The following is a 15,461-nucleotide window of genomic DNA, read 5'->3' as shown; positions in this document are numbered from 1 at the left end:
AGTGTAGTAGTAGTAGCTGTATTTAGCCACCTCGCCCGATCGTCAACGGGCGAGGTGGACCGGCAACGGCGCGAGGACCCTGCCGTACGAGAGTTAAATCACACTAAAAGACATACTTTGCGGGCGATACACTCTAGTGAGCTTTCAACTTTTCGTCTTAATGTACATGATAAAGAAATTATTTCTACGAAAAACGCAAGGCACACCTTGAGCAATATGTTTGGTTTTGGGACGCTAAATGGAACCATGAGGCGATGCGAAGCCGGAGCACTTGCACGATCGCGTTCCGTTGGCTTTCGTTGGGCATGCTACCGACCTCGCGTCGTGGAACGCGCGTCCTGTCTTCCCTCTAGCCTTGCCTTTAATTCGCACAGGGCGAGCGGGGAATGCGGTCGCTCTTGGCGCTCTTTCGCTCGGGAGCGGACTTCTTCCTCGCATTTCACCGATCACAAGTGATAATGAAGGGACCACGTAAACCAACAGTACAATAAAAGTTTGATGTTTAATATACACACGATGTTTCACACTCTTTATATTATGTACTGGGCGCATTTCACGGAAGAGTTTCACGGTTTACAGATGATTCCCTCCGTAGCTTCGCCCCACTCATCATCATTCACCCCGTGGATATGCTGTGATTTTTTTTGGTTTGATTAGCGTGATGCTATGAGCGAGGCCGATGCTTTTACGACGCTTGCGTTAAGGTCGCCACCTCGCGGTGTGCTAAGGCATTGACAAAATTGCACTTCTATTGAAAACGCGCCGAATGGGACGAACGTGTAACGCGTTGCAGGTACTAATCGCGGAAGCCACAGTAATGATGAATTACTTTACTTTGCCGCTCCCAAAGGGCAACACCACCCCGACGGCCGGGAGAGTGGTAGATATAAAAGGCGCGTTTGTGAAGCGTCCAGAGTCTGTGACCGTGGCGCAGTGGATAGCGCGCCCGGCATCTGATGTTGCGGACCGAGCGGTCGTGGGTTCGATGCCCGTTGACGGAACTTTTTTCTTTGCCATCTGATCGCGTACATTTTTTCGACGTCATTTCCGTGACGGAAATACGTCACTGAAGTCTTGGTGGACCCCGGCATAAAACACTTTCGTGTTAAAAGAAAAACGAACCCAAGCCGATGGAAGACATGGAAGAAAAGCAGTCCCTGAAGTGGTTCGCGAAATTGACTGGCTGAGAAGATGGAACGTGTTACCTGACGCGTCAACGACTCGCCAGATTCCACGTGACACCGAATGATAGATGCGCCAATTGTGGGCAATCCGAGACAACTAAGCACGCGTTATTCGAATGTGTTGCTACCAAGGGTGTATGGCGCCTTGTATGGCGGACCTTTGGAGGGAGTTGTAGCTACATCGCTGTCGCAGAGGAATAACGGCATGTTTGCCCAATCGATACTCTTTGGTGACAATGTACGTGACCTGGAGACGTCGAGGTGCCAGGCAGAAGCTCGTCGACAACCGCAGCGGGCAGAGTTCCCAGCCTTGCATCGCATTTATCAAATTGTTTTCGGATAACTGGTCGATAAACTGGAAGTGAGTGGTGTTGATGCCTTCTTAAGGCGCTGGCACACTCGGTTTTTCGCATTACTTGGGGAGAAACTGGAATTTCCAGCAGCGCCAAACTGAGTTCAGGAAGTCAAACAAGTTACCCGGCTCCCCGTACCACATTCCCCCACCTTATTTTTCTCTTTTCCCTTTCTTTTTCCCATCTCCTTGAGAAGTACGATGCTTTTAGTTAACATGTTTGTCGTTGTATAGTTGCTTCGTAGCGTAGAGTGTATTACTGCAGTCTGCACAAGATTGCGTCTATAGCGTTTCTGTAAGTTATACTGACGCAATTTATAAGTAATTAGTTTACAAGCGTCTCTAGCACTTGCGTGTACCGGTTCAATAAACTTTCCTTTGTGGCTGGCCTTCCGATCTCTTATGGTAGATAGGGTACGTAGTGCTAAGTCGTTCTCCGTCATTTTAAATATACAAACTCACAGGGCCCCTTTCGCGGTAACTCAACTGCAAACAGCTACTCAGTTACCAAGCACCTTCACTACTAGACCAACTACGCGACTTTGACGACGAAGTTATGGAAAGTTCGAATCGATCGTACAAAACTTATCTCATGTCACACAATACTGAATTTCTCCGACTAGAACTACGGCATATATTGTCAATTCCCTTGCCCCAATTCCAGGTCTTCGTTGTAGTTGAAGGCAAAACGTTCTTTGATTTGTATTCTGTCGTATTTTTACATTTTCCCGTAGACATTTTCTTTTCTTTTGGCGACTATTCAGTTGAATGCGTATGTACGGTATATCTTGCATGATTTATGTGCTACGTACTGCGGCCTGCGTGCCAAATTATTGTAGGAGCAGAAGCCTTTGTCAGGCCACGTGGCCTTTTGGCTTCTGCTTCCTTTCTGTTGTAGACAGGAGAAATAAATCAAATTCAATTCGCCTAAGCCGACTCGAAGACGAAAGCCACCTTCTTCTTCGTTTTCTTCCCAGTCGACGTATTGATCCTTCCCCGCCTTTCAGCTGCGTTAGGTGCAGCTTTCCGCAACTAACGTGATTTCGCGCGGCCTCCGGGATCGGAGGCATTGCGAGCTTTCTGCACCACACGTTGTTTTGCACTGCCTCCGTGATCGGCCCCCTGAGACGACGATACGTGATGAGAACATGTGACGTCACTTTATGAGACGTCATAGTTCATGACGTCACAAATTTCGGCGATCCGTAACGTCGTGATGACGCCATCACGTGACGATTTATTGCATCACTCGTGCTGACGCCAGCGGTCAATTTTCGCGTTTGATGAGGCATCTGAGGCCTTAATAATAAGTTTATGTATAACAATACTGCCTGGTGGATTACCCTTCCTCAGAGAATGTAGCGGGTCTCACTACATTGGCGTAGCCGGGGCGAGGGGGGGGAGAGGTTTCAACACTCCCCCTCCCCCCCCCCGCTCCCGAAATTTTGCAAAATCGCATGTGTCTAGACACGCACACCACATACAAACACAGTTTTGATTCATCATCATCATCATCATCATCATCAGACATGTCTACGCCCACTGCAGGGCAAATGCCTCTCCCATGTTCCGCCAATCAACCCGGTCCTGTGCTTTCTGCTGCCACCTTATACCTACAAACTTCTTAATCTCATCTACCCACCTAATTTTCTGTCTCCCCCTCACGCGTTTGCCATCTCTTGGAATCCAGTCGGTTACCCTTAATGACCACCGGTTATCCTGCCGACGTGCTACATGGCCGGCCCATATCCATTTCTTCTTGATTTCAACTATGATGTCCTTAACCCCCGTTTGTTCCCTGACCCACTCTACTCTCTTTAAGGTTACACCTATCATTTTCCTTTCCATCGCTCGCTGCGTCGTCCTCAGTTTAAGTTGAACCCTCTTTGTAAGTCTCCAGGTTTCTGCTCCGTAGGTAAGTACCGGTAAGATGCAGCTGTTATATACCTTCCTTTTGATTCACTGACTAATTAGTTGACTTATTGACTTGCAGAAGTGTTGAAAGGCGGGCAAGTTGGTATAGGTTCATACTGAAATATTGGCAGCGCAAACTAACGGGACACATAAGGGGCTTGTTTGTGTTCCCCTTCTGTGTCCCGTTAGTTTGCGCTGCCAATATTTCAGTATGGACTTATTGACTAATCGACCTAGCAACCGACTGACTGACTGACTAGACTGATTCGATTAATAGTTCTGGTTACGCAAAAAAAAAGAGTGTACCTCTTCCCTCTGGTTGATGGAGGCGACGTCGGTGGCCGTGTGGAAGTCGTTGTCGAGCGCCCACAGGTTGACGCCGAACGAGACCAGGAAGGAGACGCAGTTGATGTGGCCGTTGGCCGCCGCACAGTGCAGCGCCGTGCTGCCATAGTGGTCGCACCGGTCGGGATCACCCCTGCGAAGCACGAGAAAATTAAGACAGCGTTTGGTACCGACAACACGATAACTGGGTGGGCGTTTCAGGAAGACACTGCATAGAGGCTGGTGCTGTAAGACCGAATAGCCGAAACTGTAGCCAATCATTCAGCCGTCTTAAGCCAACATTAGCCATAAGTTAGCCAACCTTAGTCAGTACAAACCAGTGCTACGACAGGTCTGATGGTATGCAAATAAACATGGTAGTCTCTTCTAGTAAACATGGTAGTTGAAGTCACGTGGCTTAGTGAGTCCACCTTGTGATTGAAGCCACGTGACTGAGGGAGTTACCCTGTAGTTGAATTCCCGTGGTTCAGGGAGATCCCCAGTGGTTGAATAATAATAATAATAATAATAATAATAATAATAATAATAATAATAATAATAATAATAATAATAATAATAATAATAATAATAATTGTTGGGGTTTTACGTTCCAAAATCATGCTATGGTTATGATGGACGGCGTAGCGGAGGGCTCGGAAAATTTTGACCACCTGGGGTTCTTTAACGTGCACCTGAATCTAAGCCCACTGGACTAGCGTGTTCGCCTCCATCGAAAACGCGGCCGCCGAGGCCGGGATTCGATTCCACGAACTTCGGATCAGCAATCGAGAACCATAACCATAAGACCACCAAAGGCGGGTATATGGACCGATTGACGTTTGATGAAGACAAAGCTGGTGGTGTAACAGCGAGTAGCCAACGCTAAAGCCACTCATTCAGCCATGTTTAGCCAACATGTCAGCCAGCGTTACTAAACATTAGCAATAAATGAGCAAACCTTAGTCAATGCTAACGAATGCTGGTGGTATGGAAGTAAGGACGGTTTTTGAAGCCACGTGACCGAGAAAGATCCCCAGTAGTTCAAGTCACGTGAGCCACTGACACCCCCAGTGGTTCCAAGTGACGTGAGTGATTGAGACCCGCAGTATTTGAAGTCACGTGACTGAGTGAGACCCCATATTTTCATCGCTACTCGATGTTCGTGTCAATAAAAAAACTGGGGCAGCTAAGTACTAGTGGTGCGAAGACTGAAGGAAGCGATGGAGCTGGTGGCGTTCCTCTCCTCTCCCTCACTCCCCTTTCCCACCTCTTTGCTATACTATACTATACAATAATGTGCTATACATTACCCTCCCACCTCCTAATTTATCTCCTCCTCATAGTCACTTCCCTTTCCCACCCACTTGCTATTATAAGCCTGTCCTATACTTCACCTTCCCATCTCCTCCTTTCCGTCCTCCTTACCCTCACTTCCCTTTTATACCCCTTCCTGTAGTATAGTATAGTCCTATCCACTTGCTATACTACACAAGAATGTGCTATACCCTCTCACCTCCCCATTTCAATCCTCCTCACACTCAGTTCCCTTTCCCACCCTTTTCTATACTATACTATACATGGCTAAGCTTGCTCTCTTTTTGTTTGTTTCTTTCTATCTCTTTCTCTCTCTCTCTCTCTTTCTATATTTGTTCTTTCGCCTTCTATATTTATTCTCCTTCTTCCCTTTCTTTCTATCTCTGTCTATTTCTTTCTCTGTCTTTCCATCTTTTTCTCTATTTTTTCGCTTTCTTTCTCTGTTTCTACCTCTCTCTCTCTCTCTTTATTCGTTCTCTCGCCCATCGGAGTTATTGCATCCCACGCCGGACACATCGGCGTAGGTGTTCTAGGAGCGAAGCAGAAGGTGAAGAAGAGGACGAAGAAAGCGCGTGCCGGTTCACGGTGATGATAGTTCTCGGATTCAGCGGACACATGTACGCCCCGGTTAATTAGCTCCGCTGTTAAAATCTTCTACATGATCGCTGCCTGGAAAACGCGCCTTCTTGCATTGTCTCGCGAATGTACACGTCACACAGCCGGCTGATCCCTGTCGTGCGCCGGAGTTCACAACGACGCGCCGCAAAATGGTTCTCACCTGCGGTGATGGCGGTCGAGCGACTTCCGGTAAAACGCCGACTCATCGTCGACGGCACGAGACGACCGCGTCATAAACGCAACAAGCTGTAGATCGTCGACTCCGGTGCACGCACGCGCAGACGCACACTTCTAGTACGAAACTGCGGCTCCGTGCGGCCTTCCATTACGGCGCCCGACGCGAAATGGATCGTTTATTGCGCGGCTTTTTTATTCTCACGTTCGTATTCGCATCGTTTTTTCCTTCTTTTTTTCTTTGTGCAATCCTTTTGTTTCACCGGTCGCGTGCTGTCCGCGCACAGTCACGTCATTCGCGTCGTGCAAGGATCTTGTTTGTATATATGCTTGTATGTGTTTGTATGCGTTTTTTACGTGTTCTGTGTTTGTGTTTATGCGTCTGTCTATAACGTTTCTGTGTCTGTAGCTTTGCGTTTTTCTGCTTGTCTGTGTTTGTCTCTATGTCTGTGTGCGCATCTTTGTGTTCATGTGTTTGTAAGTGTTTATGTGTTGGCAAAAATGTCTACGTCACTTATTCTGTGTTTTGTGTTTAACTGTCCACGTGTGTATATGAATGTTCGTTTATTTTGGAGTGTTCAAAACTATAAAGGTTGAAGTGGAAAGGTACATCTTTCAAATCGATACGTGAGATTTACATCCGCATATCCCGAATTAGACTAAGTTGCGGCTTCTTTTTGCGCTCGTCCCGTGTGGTTCTTCTGTCTTCGTTCGTCGCGCTTCTAGCCACAGCGAATCCTCTCCAACTAGCCCAAGTTTCCCGTTCTGACGAATGAGACCTTAGCTTAAACATGAACTCAATCGGTGTTCTCTTTGATATTGCTAACGACTGTACCTCGGTGTCCAGAGCGAGAAAAACTCACGGGGTCCCTTATGTACTTACCTAAGACGACTCGAAGGCGAAAGCTATCGTCTACTTTTTCTTCTCAGTCGATGTATTCATCCTCCTTCGCAGTAGCGTAGCCAGAAATTTTTTTCGGGGGTAGGCGGGGGGGGGGGGGGAGTTGGACCCCCCCCCCCCCACACACACACCACCCCTTCCTGGCTACGCCAGTGCTCCCTCGCCCCCTGCGAACGCTTTCTGCACCTGCACCTGGTTTTGCACATGCCTCTGTAATCGGGCCACCTTTGACCAAGCGACTATGCCATGCCGTATGAAGTCATCATGTGACGCCACGTTATGCGGCGACATCATGACGTCACAGCGACGTAACGAGGACGGCACAAATTTGGGCGATCTGTTGTTACGTGATGATGACGTCATCACGTGACGGTGATTTTTCGCATCACTCGTGTCGACGACGCCGACGGTCAATTTTCGCGTTTGATGAGGCTTAGATCTAAGGCTTTCGCCTCAATATCACGCCGACGACTCGGTATACGAGAAAAGAGAACGGAGTTCGCCAACGTCACTGCGCTTCTTCCCGTCGCTGCTCGCGAGAGGGCGCCTCTTTCGCGGAGGTGGGGGGGGGGGGGGCGTTTGTAAAAACAGAACAGGTACGCGCGAAACGAACACGGACTTCATCTTGTCGGTCTATCATTGCGGCGTCTTGGCGCGCTGATTTTGCGAGCGAGAGAAGCAAACGGTGAGAAGTATAGCGAAGAAAGTTGCGAGCTTCGTGAGAAAGCAAGAATGTGTATGTGCACATATACAAAGTGAAAGATGTGAACGAGACTGTGCGAGGGGATGTTCCCTCTCCCCCTGTGGCCTCCGTGTGCTGTACGCGAGATCCAATTTCCTCCTCTCCCTTTTAACCGAGTATACACATCATCATTTACAGGAGACATGCCCGTGTGATCCCCTTGAGCGCTTCCGACATTGTGTTTATCTTATTTTTCAGATCAACAACACGAAAGCAAAACACGCACACCAGAGATGAAGAGCGAGCGCAGAGGAAGGAGGGGGGGCGGGTCAAACACAGCACCGTGTCGTCCATCTGCGTCTGTGTGTGTGTGGTGTGTGTGTGTGTGTGTGTGTGTGTGTTGTGTGTGTGTGTGCGTGCGTGCGTGCGTGCGTGCGTGCGTGCGTGTTTGTGTGTGTGCGTGCGTGCGTGTTTGTGATTAGGGCGTGCACATGCTGAAAAGTGCGACTTCCCTTATCCTCTTTCACCCGCCCTGCTGACTCAGCCACCTTGACTGTGACTCGTGCGTAGTGACTCGTGTCTCTGACGCACACCGTTTCACGGCCTTTCTTGTGCATTCATGTGACACGTGTTTGTGACGCCATGTTTGACCCATAGATTATATATCAAGTGAGCGTGTATATATATATATATATATATATATATATATTATATATATATATATATATATATATATATATATTGTCACCAATAACGCCAGTTCACCCTTTCACTACCTCAGTCCTTCCTCGCTTGTACTTCAGCACTTCTGTGCTTCGCGCTGCGCATGCTCATCATGAACATAGGCGTGCGCAGAGTTCCCCATTAGGGGGGGGGGGGGCAAAGATCCGCCGCAGCGCCCCCCCACCCTACTAAGTCAATGTATGGGGAGATTTTGCGCCCCCCCCCCTCTTAGGTGGCTAGAAGGGTCAATGTACGGGGCAGATTTTGCGCCCCCCCCTCTTAGGTGATTAGGGGGGGCGCCCTCCCCCCTGCCCCCCTGTGCGCACGCCTATGACCATGAACGTAAACCAACTCGCCCCCATCGTTATTCTTATGTAGCAATAGCAAATCAATACCAAGCAGCCCCGATTTTCCTTTGCCATACGTCAAATCAAAGCCAATCTGGAGACAGTGGTCAGTATCGCTTATACAGCTGCTGCAGCAGTGCAACAGTTCTGGATATAGAAGGACGGTATACAGCGACGAGACGAGAAGCGACTTGAGGCGAAGGAGGATCGCGGCTCTTCTTTCATCGCCAACAGCGGATTGTGGGGAGGAGGGAGGGTGGGGGGGTCAGTGCTAAGGGAGGTCAGTCAACGAACCAACTTCCCGCCCACTCCTCTGTCTCCTCCTCCTCAAACGAGCGGCCGTCCACTTTTCTGAAATGGACGCCGCGTGCCGACGATGACCCCGTTCCGTTCGGACCTGGCCAGAGATGGGGACGCGCGCCGCGGACGGACAACCGCAGCGCCGGAGATGGGACTTGGAAGGAGACCAGACACACAGACAGACGCCGTCGTGTGTAGGAATTGCTATTCGAAATGAAGCAGGAACCACGTACAAACATCGTTGTCCCTTTTTTTTATATTTATTTATTTATTATTTATTGGAGCGAGACCCTTCCATGGCTCATCAGTCGGCAGATCGAGCGGCGGCTACAATACGAATGATACCATAATTATCGTTAGGTTAGGTACATATGTAATGATGCCAGATGACTAGGAGTACAAATTAAAGTGAACTTAATGTAAACCACCGTTCGTGAACGCGAGTTAAGAGTGAATCAAGTGATTTAAGCGTTAATCAAGAGCAAGGAAAGCGACATGTCCTTAGCGTTAGCTGAAAGGAAACAGTGACTTTCTAACTTTATTATCTATTTCATTATCTTTTTAAAGTTCATTTCAGAGTGACTCAGAGGCCGCGGGTTAACAGAAACAGAACAGCACCATTGGCGTATCCAGGACGGATGAAGGGGCGCGGGGGGTGGGGGGTAGCGTAATTAGTGCCACATGGAACTAGTGCAATGTCATATGGGATGTTTCAGCAGGACGTGGCGCGCAACACCTGCGACCTTGTCAAGAATGTGGCAAAAGAAATTGTCGATAATGATACAGCAGCATTTCTATAACAACTCACGCAGCGATCGCACGTAACAACTCACGTGCTACCGCTGCAGCAGGCCTGCAATCGAACCCGCGACTTCGTACGTCAGGCTACTTCGAAGCGACCCGCAAGCACACTGGTTGTCAGGTGGTTGCGGACTTTCTATTGATAGCTCGCGCGTGGCCTCACGGACGCAGGTTCTTTAACGTACTGGTCACGGCGACCATGATCACGTCAAGACAGCATAATCACGTGGCGATTAACCCGCTTTAATGTGATAACGACATCGCTGGAACGTCTTTTGGCCTATGTGCATCTAGAAAGGAAGAACATGTATGCGATGTATACGTATACTGATAACAATAACGTGACACCACAAGCTTCGCGTCCCATCATGTTGGTACGTACTCCGACACGGCAGTTGTAGTGACGTCGGTGATCACATCAAAATATTTCTTTATTTTGATTATGCGATCGAGCTTCACCCTCAAAAACTGTAACCACCAATCGGCGCAGGCCACGCCGCAATGTTTGGGAAGCTTCGCCAGATTGTTGCCCATTGTTTCGTTACGAATGACGCGCAGGAGGCGACTAGTCCAGCTTATTAAAGCGAAAGCCTTCGATGCCTCGTCAAATGCAAAAATTGACCGTCGGCGTGTACGCGTCAACACGAGTGACGCAAAAAAAAAAATCACAATCACGCGATGACATCACCATACGACATCATGACGTCACAGATTGCCAAAATTTGTGACGTCATCATGACTTCACAAAACGTGACGTCAAATGATATGACTTCACATGACACCGTCGCTTGGCTAAAGGTGGACCGATCACGGAGGCAATGCAAAACCACGCTAGGTTCGGAAAGCTTTCGGAGAGTGGTGATGGAGGATAAATACATCGCCTAAGAAGAAAAAGAAGATGGCTTTCGCCTTCGAGTCTTTTTAGGCGAATTCATAAGGAACCCTGTGCATGTATACAATTTTTTTTTTGGGGGGGGGGGGGTGGGGGGGGGGGTTACGCCAGCACCAGCGACAACGGTGAAAGATTCGATCAGTTATTTATAAGGGACGACGCGTTCAGCCGACGATCAGACTACCGACGGATGTAATCGCCGCTATCAGTGTACAGCGTGTGTCGCTTGTACTTTGACTTTCCATTTCGAGGGCAAAATTTCGCCCAATAAAGAGTTTCGCCTTTAACGGTCCGGCTGCCGCCTTCTGCCGAAGGTCATATTGTCACGACCACGTGACAATATAACCTTCGTTGCAAACGAGGCGAGCAGAAAGCAAAAATTGCGTCCTTCGAACTCATCGTGCCCGTGACGACCGTCCGTGGGGTTCATGGCGACTGCCGTTCGGAATTGCACCGTTCTTCGCGCACGCGTAGTACATACGCACATCCCACGGCCGTATCACGTGACCGCGTAATTACAACGCGCCGAGCAGCAGCAGCAGCCGAGTAGTAGTGCAGCGTGTTTGCTTGTTTTGCTGCGCGTGCGCATCGCATCTCTTCTCGCGCCACGAAATGTGGAACGCCTGACCTGCACGTGGCCCCTACGTACGTACAGCTACGGACAATTGTAATAACCAGTTCCTCTACACCGGTGCGCGCTCCATGTATACGGTATGCATTATTGCTCGCAGGGACCGCAAAGGACACACACAACGCCACCATGCGGGAGCGGAGAGCAGGTCAACGGTGCCGAAACGTCCTCAGACCCTGTCCTTATAGCTCCGATGCTCACAGCTCGCTTTGTTCTTCGGACGGAGAACTCAATCGGCGAAGGTGACACGATAAATGACTCCGCGTGGCACTGTAAGAAGTGATTGCCCTACTCGCCGCGAGGGGGCAGAGCTGTCCGATCCGGGGCCCTCACGCTCCGTGGGAACGTTAAAGTTCGCCCATTCTTTCTGTTAGCCGTACATGTACTACAGATGCATCTTCCCTCCTTCTTACTCACGTGGTACTCGCGAGGACGACAAGCAAGGCGACAATTGACTCATATTACTTTAGCATCGCTCAGACCGTAGACGATATTGACGCCAGGCGGCGTCATATCCCAGGTCAGGGTAGAGTTACTACATATGGCTCAATCTGGCTCAAGCCGCCTAGCCGCCGTGGAGAGCATGACGGAGCCGAAACGTCAGCTGCAGTCTGGGTTGTCGGGAAAAGCGTATTTCACAAAACGTACGCTGCTTCCTTTTTTTTCATCTGTCCCGAAGGGATATTTGCCCTGTAGGCATAAGGCACGCGAGTGACTATATAATTACTATTCTAATTACGTTGTAACTGATGTAGAATTGTACTGCCTTATATGTTAAATTGTAACTCTCCGTTGCTGGAAATAAACATAAGCGGTTTGTAACAATTTCCCTCTATATGAAACTGCAGTGTGCTTGGCTATTGCAAGGTTAAAGCGGAGCCCACTGAATGAAATAATTCACATTTCGTGAATAATGAGCAATCCTCAATAAACCACTTTACGATCACCCACATGTTAATCTATAGTGATCATGTTTTTTCAGCGTTCACAATTAAACATGCATCACATCATGTCGAGGCTTCCGTTCCTTTTTTTTAACGGAGAATGAACATTCAAACAAACGTAGGAAACACGCACCAAGCGTGAACGCATCTGCCGCCCCAGGCAGTATCGAAAGTTCGGGACCCACGTGACCTTGTCCAGCCCTTCCTAAATAGCTTCCGGTCACGAAAAGGCATCGTCTGCTTCTTCGCGGCAAGAAGCAGACGCCCGGCGCGAATTCTGCTGCATGTAAAACTGAACGCTTTCAAGGCACGAGCGGAAATCAGGTCGGGTTTCATAGGCGTGATAGGGGAACACGGGTCTCACGTGACCTTGCGTTCTGGCTGTCGTCACTTCCGGTCTGCTACGGTGTCGTCTGCTAGGCCACGACATACGCGGAACAGACGATACTGGTGCTGGCAGAACTTAGCTGCGGGCGTTAAACCACCGATACTAAAGAGATAATATGAATGCATCATCATCAGCAGCAGCAGCCTGACCCCGCCTACTGCCGGGCAAAGGCCTCTCCCATTTTTAGCCAATTAACCCGGTCTTGCGCTTGCTGCTGGCCCAGGCGTTCTCCAACATGGCTTGACTGTCTATAGGCGAATTTGTGCTTTCAGCCGGTGTCACCGTAGCGCTAGAATCTTGTGCTGACTGGTGCTATCGCTTCAATAAAACTTCAATAAAATTCATTTGGGCCTAGTTGGTACATATCTCTGAAGTAAAAGTAGCAGCGCAAGCACACAAGACGGGACCAGAGCAAAGAAAAGGCACGAAACACACACAAGCGCTTGCCACATGCCATGCATGGTTGGCAGATGATTAGGCACTTATCATCCAAGGTCGTATCATCTTCCAACCATGCCTGGCACTCGGAACACACTCGCGGCGCGATAGCACCAGCCACACCAAGATTCTGGAGCTACGGTGACGCCGACTGAAAGCACAGATTCGCCTACAGCGACAGTCAAGGCATGTCGCGAGAGTTGGACGTGCCGAAAAGCCACGCTTTCTGCTATTCAGCGTTTCTTTACACCGCGATCGACAGTACACCGCGCGCAGTAGAAGCTACCAGCAGCTGCGGCCGTGTAGACCACCCCCAAAACTACGCGACACGACCGAGACCGAGAGTGTTCGAAATGAGAAGAAAAAAAGAAGGGGCAGGAAGGGCTGGGGGAGAGGGGGTTCTGCTCGTGCTCGCGGGTGAAAGGAAAACAAGCCTCTCGGTGTGGGGAGGGAGCTAATCTGCATCAAATGGTTCCCATGGCATTATCCACGCACGCTCGCATACATGTCTCCGACGAGGTCGAACAGGCCACGAACCGCACAGGCATGCAGTTGTTGCAGGCCGTGGTTCCGTTGCAATGTTGACCCTTGACGCTGAGTGGCGCCCCTCCCCCACCCCCCCCCCCCTCCACGAGGAAAGAGAGTGGGAAAAGAGAGATTCATTCCGCGAAGCTGCAATCATCTATCTATCGTGAGCTGTCGACCCTGTGATTCCATCAGTGAGGAGAGAAAAAAAGAAACAGAAAACAAAGTCACATGATCCGTTACGCATTTGCCTAACACGATTTGAAGGCGAAAGCCACCTTCTTCTGTATTTTCAGTCGATTGTATTGATACTGTATTGTCGATTCTATATTGATACGATTGTATTATAGAAGCTTCTGCTGCAGTAGCAGCTTGTAAGAAGGCAGGAGGAAGACAGCGAAGGTGTCCTCCACACAAAGAAGAAAGAATGAATGAATGAATGAATGAATGAATGAATGAATGAATGAATGGATGAATGAATGAATGAGGCAGACCAGAAAGAAGAACAGTGCGGGTGCCTTTCACAAAGAAATAGATAAATAAAACAGAATGATGAATTAAGGAATGAAGGAAATTAAGACACACGGTTCCTTGGGCATTCACCTAAGACGACTCGAAGGCGAAACCATCTTTCTGCACCTAACGAGGTTTTGCACTGCCTCCGGGATCGGAGGCATTGGACGCTTTCTGCACATCACGTGGTACTGCAGTGCTTCCGGGATCGGCCCACCTTTGACCAAGCGACGACGTCATGGAATGACGTCATCGTGTGGAGTCACGTTATGTGACGTCATGGAGATGTCATGATGACGCAACAAATTTCGGCGACCTGTCACGTCATGATGACGCCACGTGGTGACGCCATTTCGTGATGATGATTATCTTTTGCATCACTGGTGTTGACGCCAACGCAGCCGACGGTCACATTTCGAGTTTGACGAGGCAGCTAAGCCTTTCGCCTTTAAAAAGCATGAGCGATCCCCAATTCACCCGCCTTGGACGTCGCAATTGCAATGCACCGTGTAAACTGCAAGCGTACGCAGCACGAACGTATGCCTTCGCCCTAAATGACGAGAGCAACTGATAACCAAAGAATACTAGGAAATCAATCACTTCGATAAACATTCGAATGTTTCTGCAGCTATATACCGAACGCCCCTACATCAAATTGAGCTGCGCCGCGAAGGGCTCACATAACCAGTATATTGTGAAAGTTGCGGTGTGCGACCTTTACAACGAAGTTACCTGCAAAATGAAGTACAGACAACTGCCTCCTCTGCAAGGAACCTCTTTACAACGAAGTGATCTGTATAACGAAGTAAATGAACAAGCATATCACGCTACATGTGCAAGTGCAGTAAGGGGGGGGGGGGGGGTATATACTTGTGCTGCACATCTTAGCAGCCAATTTACCGGCAGCGTTTTTGATGGAGGCGAAAATGCTTGAGGCCCGTGTACTTAGATTTAGACACCTTAAAGAACTCTAGGTGGTTGAAATTTCCGGAGCCCTCCACTACGGCGTCCCTCATAATCATATCGTGGTATTGGGACGTTAAACCCCAACGATTATTGCTATTATTATGTTTCATTATCTGTTAACTTCTTTAAGCTGTGTCTAAATAGGAAACTGGCCCCCCATCCATTCGCTTTGATTTGTTTATATTCTCTCAGTAAAACTTAATGTTCTACGCTTATCACTTGACGTCCTCCAAACGCGCATTATTTCACTTTTTTTTGTTCCTTTAGTTTCTTTAGGCCACCTAGGATACGCTTTTCTAGAACGTCGAACCTTGAACTCGTGTCACCGAGAGTAGGGGGATGACGTCAGAGGTGGGCAGTATATATAATTACGCATTACACACGCGTTACACATGGCGTATGCCGCTTTTGTTTTCTCTCGCCGCACCGTGGCGCATTGCACGGTTGAAAAGAAAGGCTGTCACCTCGACGGACTCCTGGCGGCGGAACCGACGGTCCCCGCCTTTTTCTGCGACGCCCCATGGGGCGAG

The 15,461-nt window shown here is 49.0% G+C and overlaps 1 protein-coding gene across 1 annotated transcript in view; it reads right to left on the bottom strand.

The window, feature by feature from the left end:
* LOC119400023 (Usher syndrome type-1G protein homolog) overlaps nt 1-15,461 on the bottom strand; it is a 114,779-nt gene that overhangs the window by 18,495 nt on the left and 80,823 nt on the right. Inside the window, exon 2 of the mRNA XM_049417943.1 lies at nt 3,757-3,928. Within this exon, the coding sequence (XP_049273900.1) occupies nt 3,757-3,928 (172 nt within the window). The remainder of the gene's footprint in view (nt 1-3,756; nt 3,929-15,461) is intronic.

The sequence above is a fragment of the Rhipicephalus sanguineus genome, chromosome 7 (genome assembly GCF_013339695.2).
Source record: "Rhipicephalus sanguineus isolate Rsan-2018 chromosome 7, BIME_Rsan_1.4, whole genome shotgun sequence".
NCBI classification, from domain to species: Eukaryota; Metazoa; Arthropoda; class Arachnida; order Ixodida; family Ixodidae; genus Rhipicephalus; species Rhipicephalus sanguineus.
Note: the sequence above shows the minus strand (reverse complement) of the source record. Positions and strands in the feature narration are given on the sequence as shown.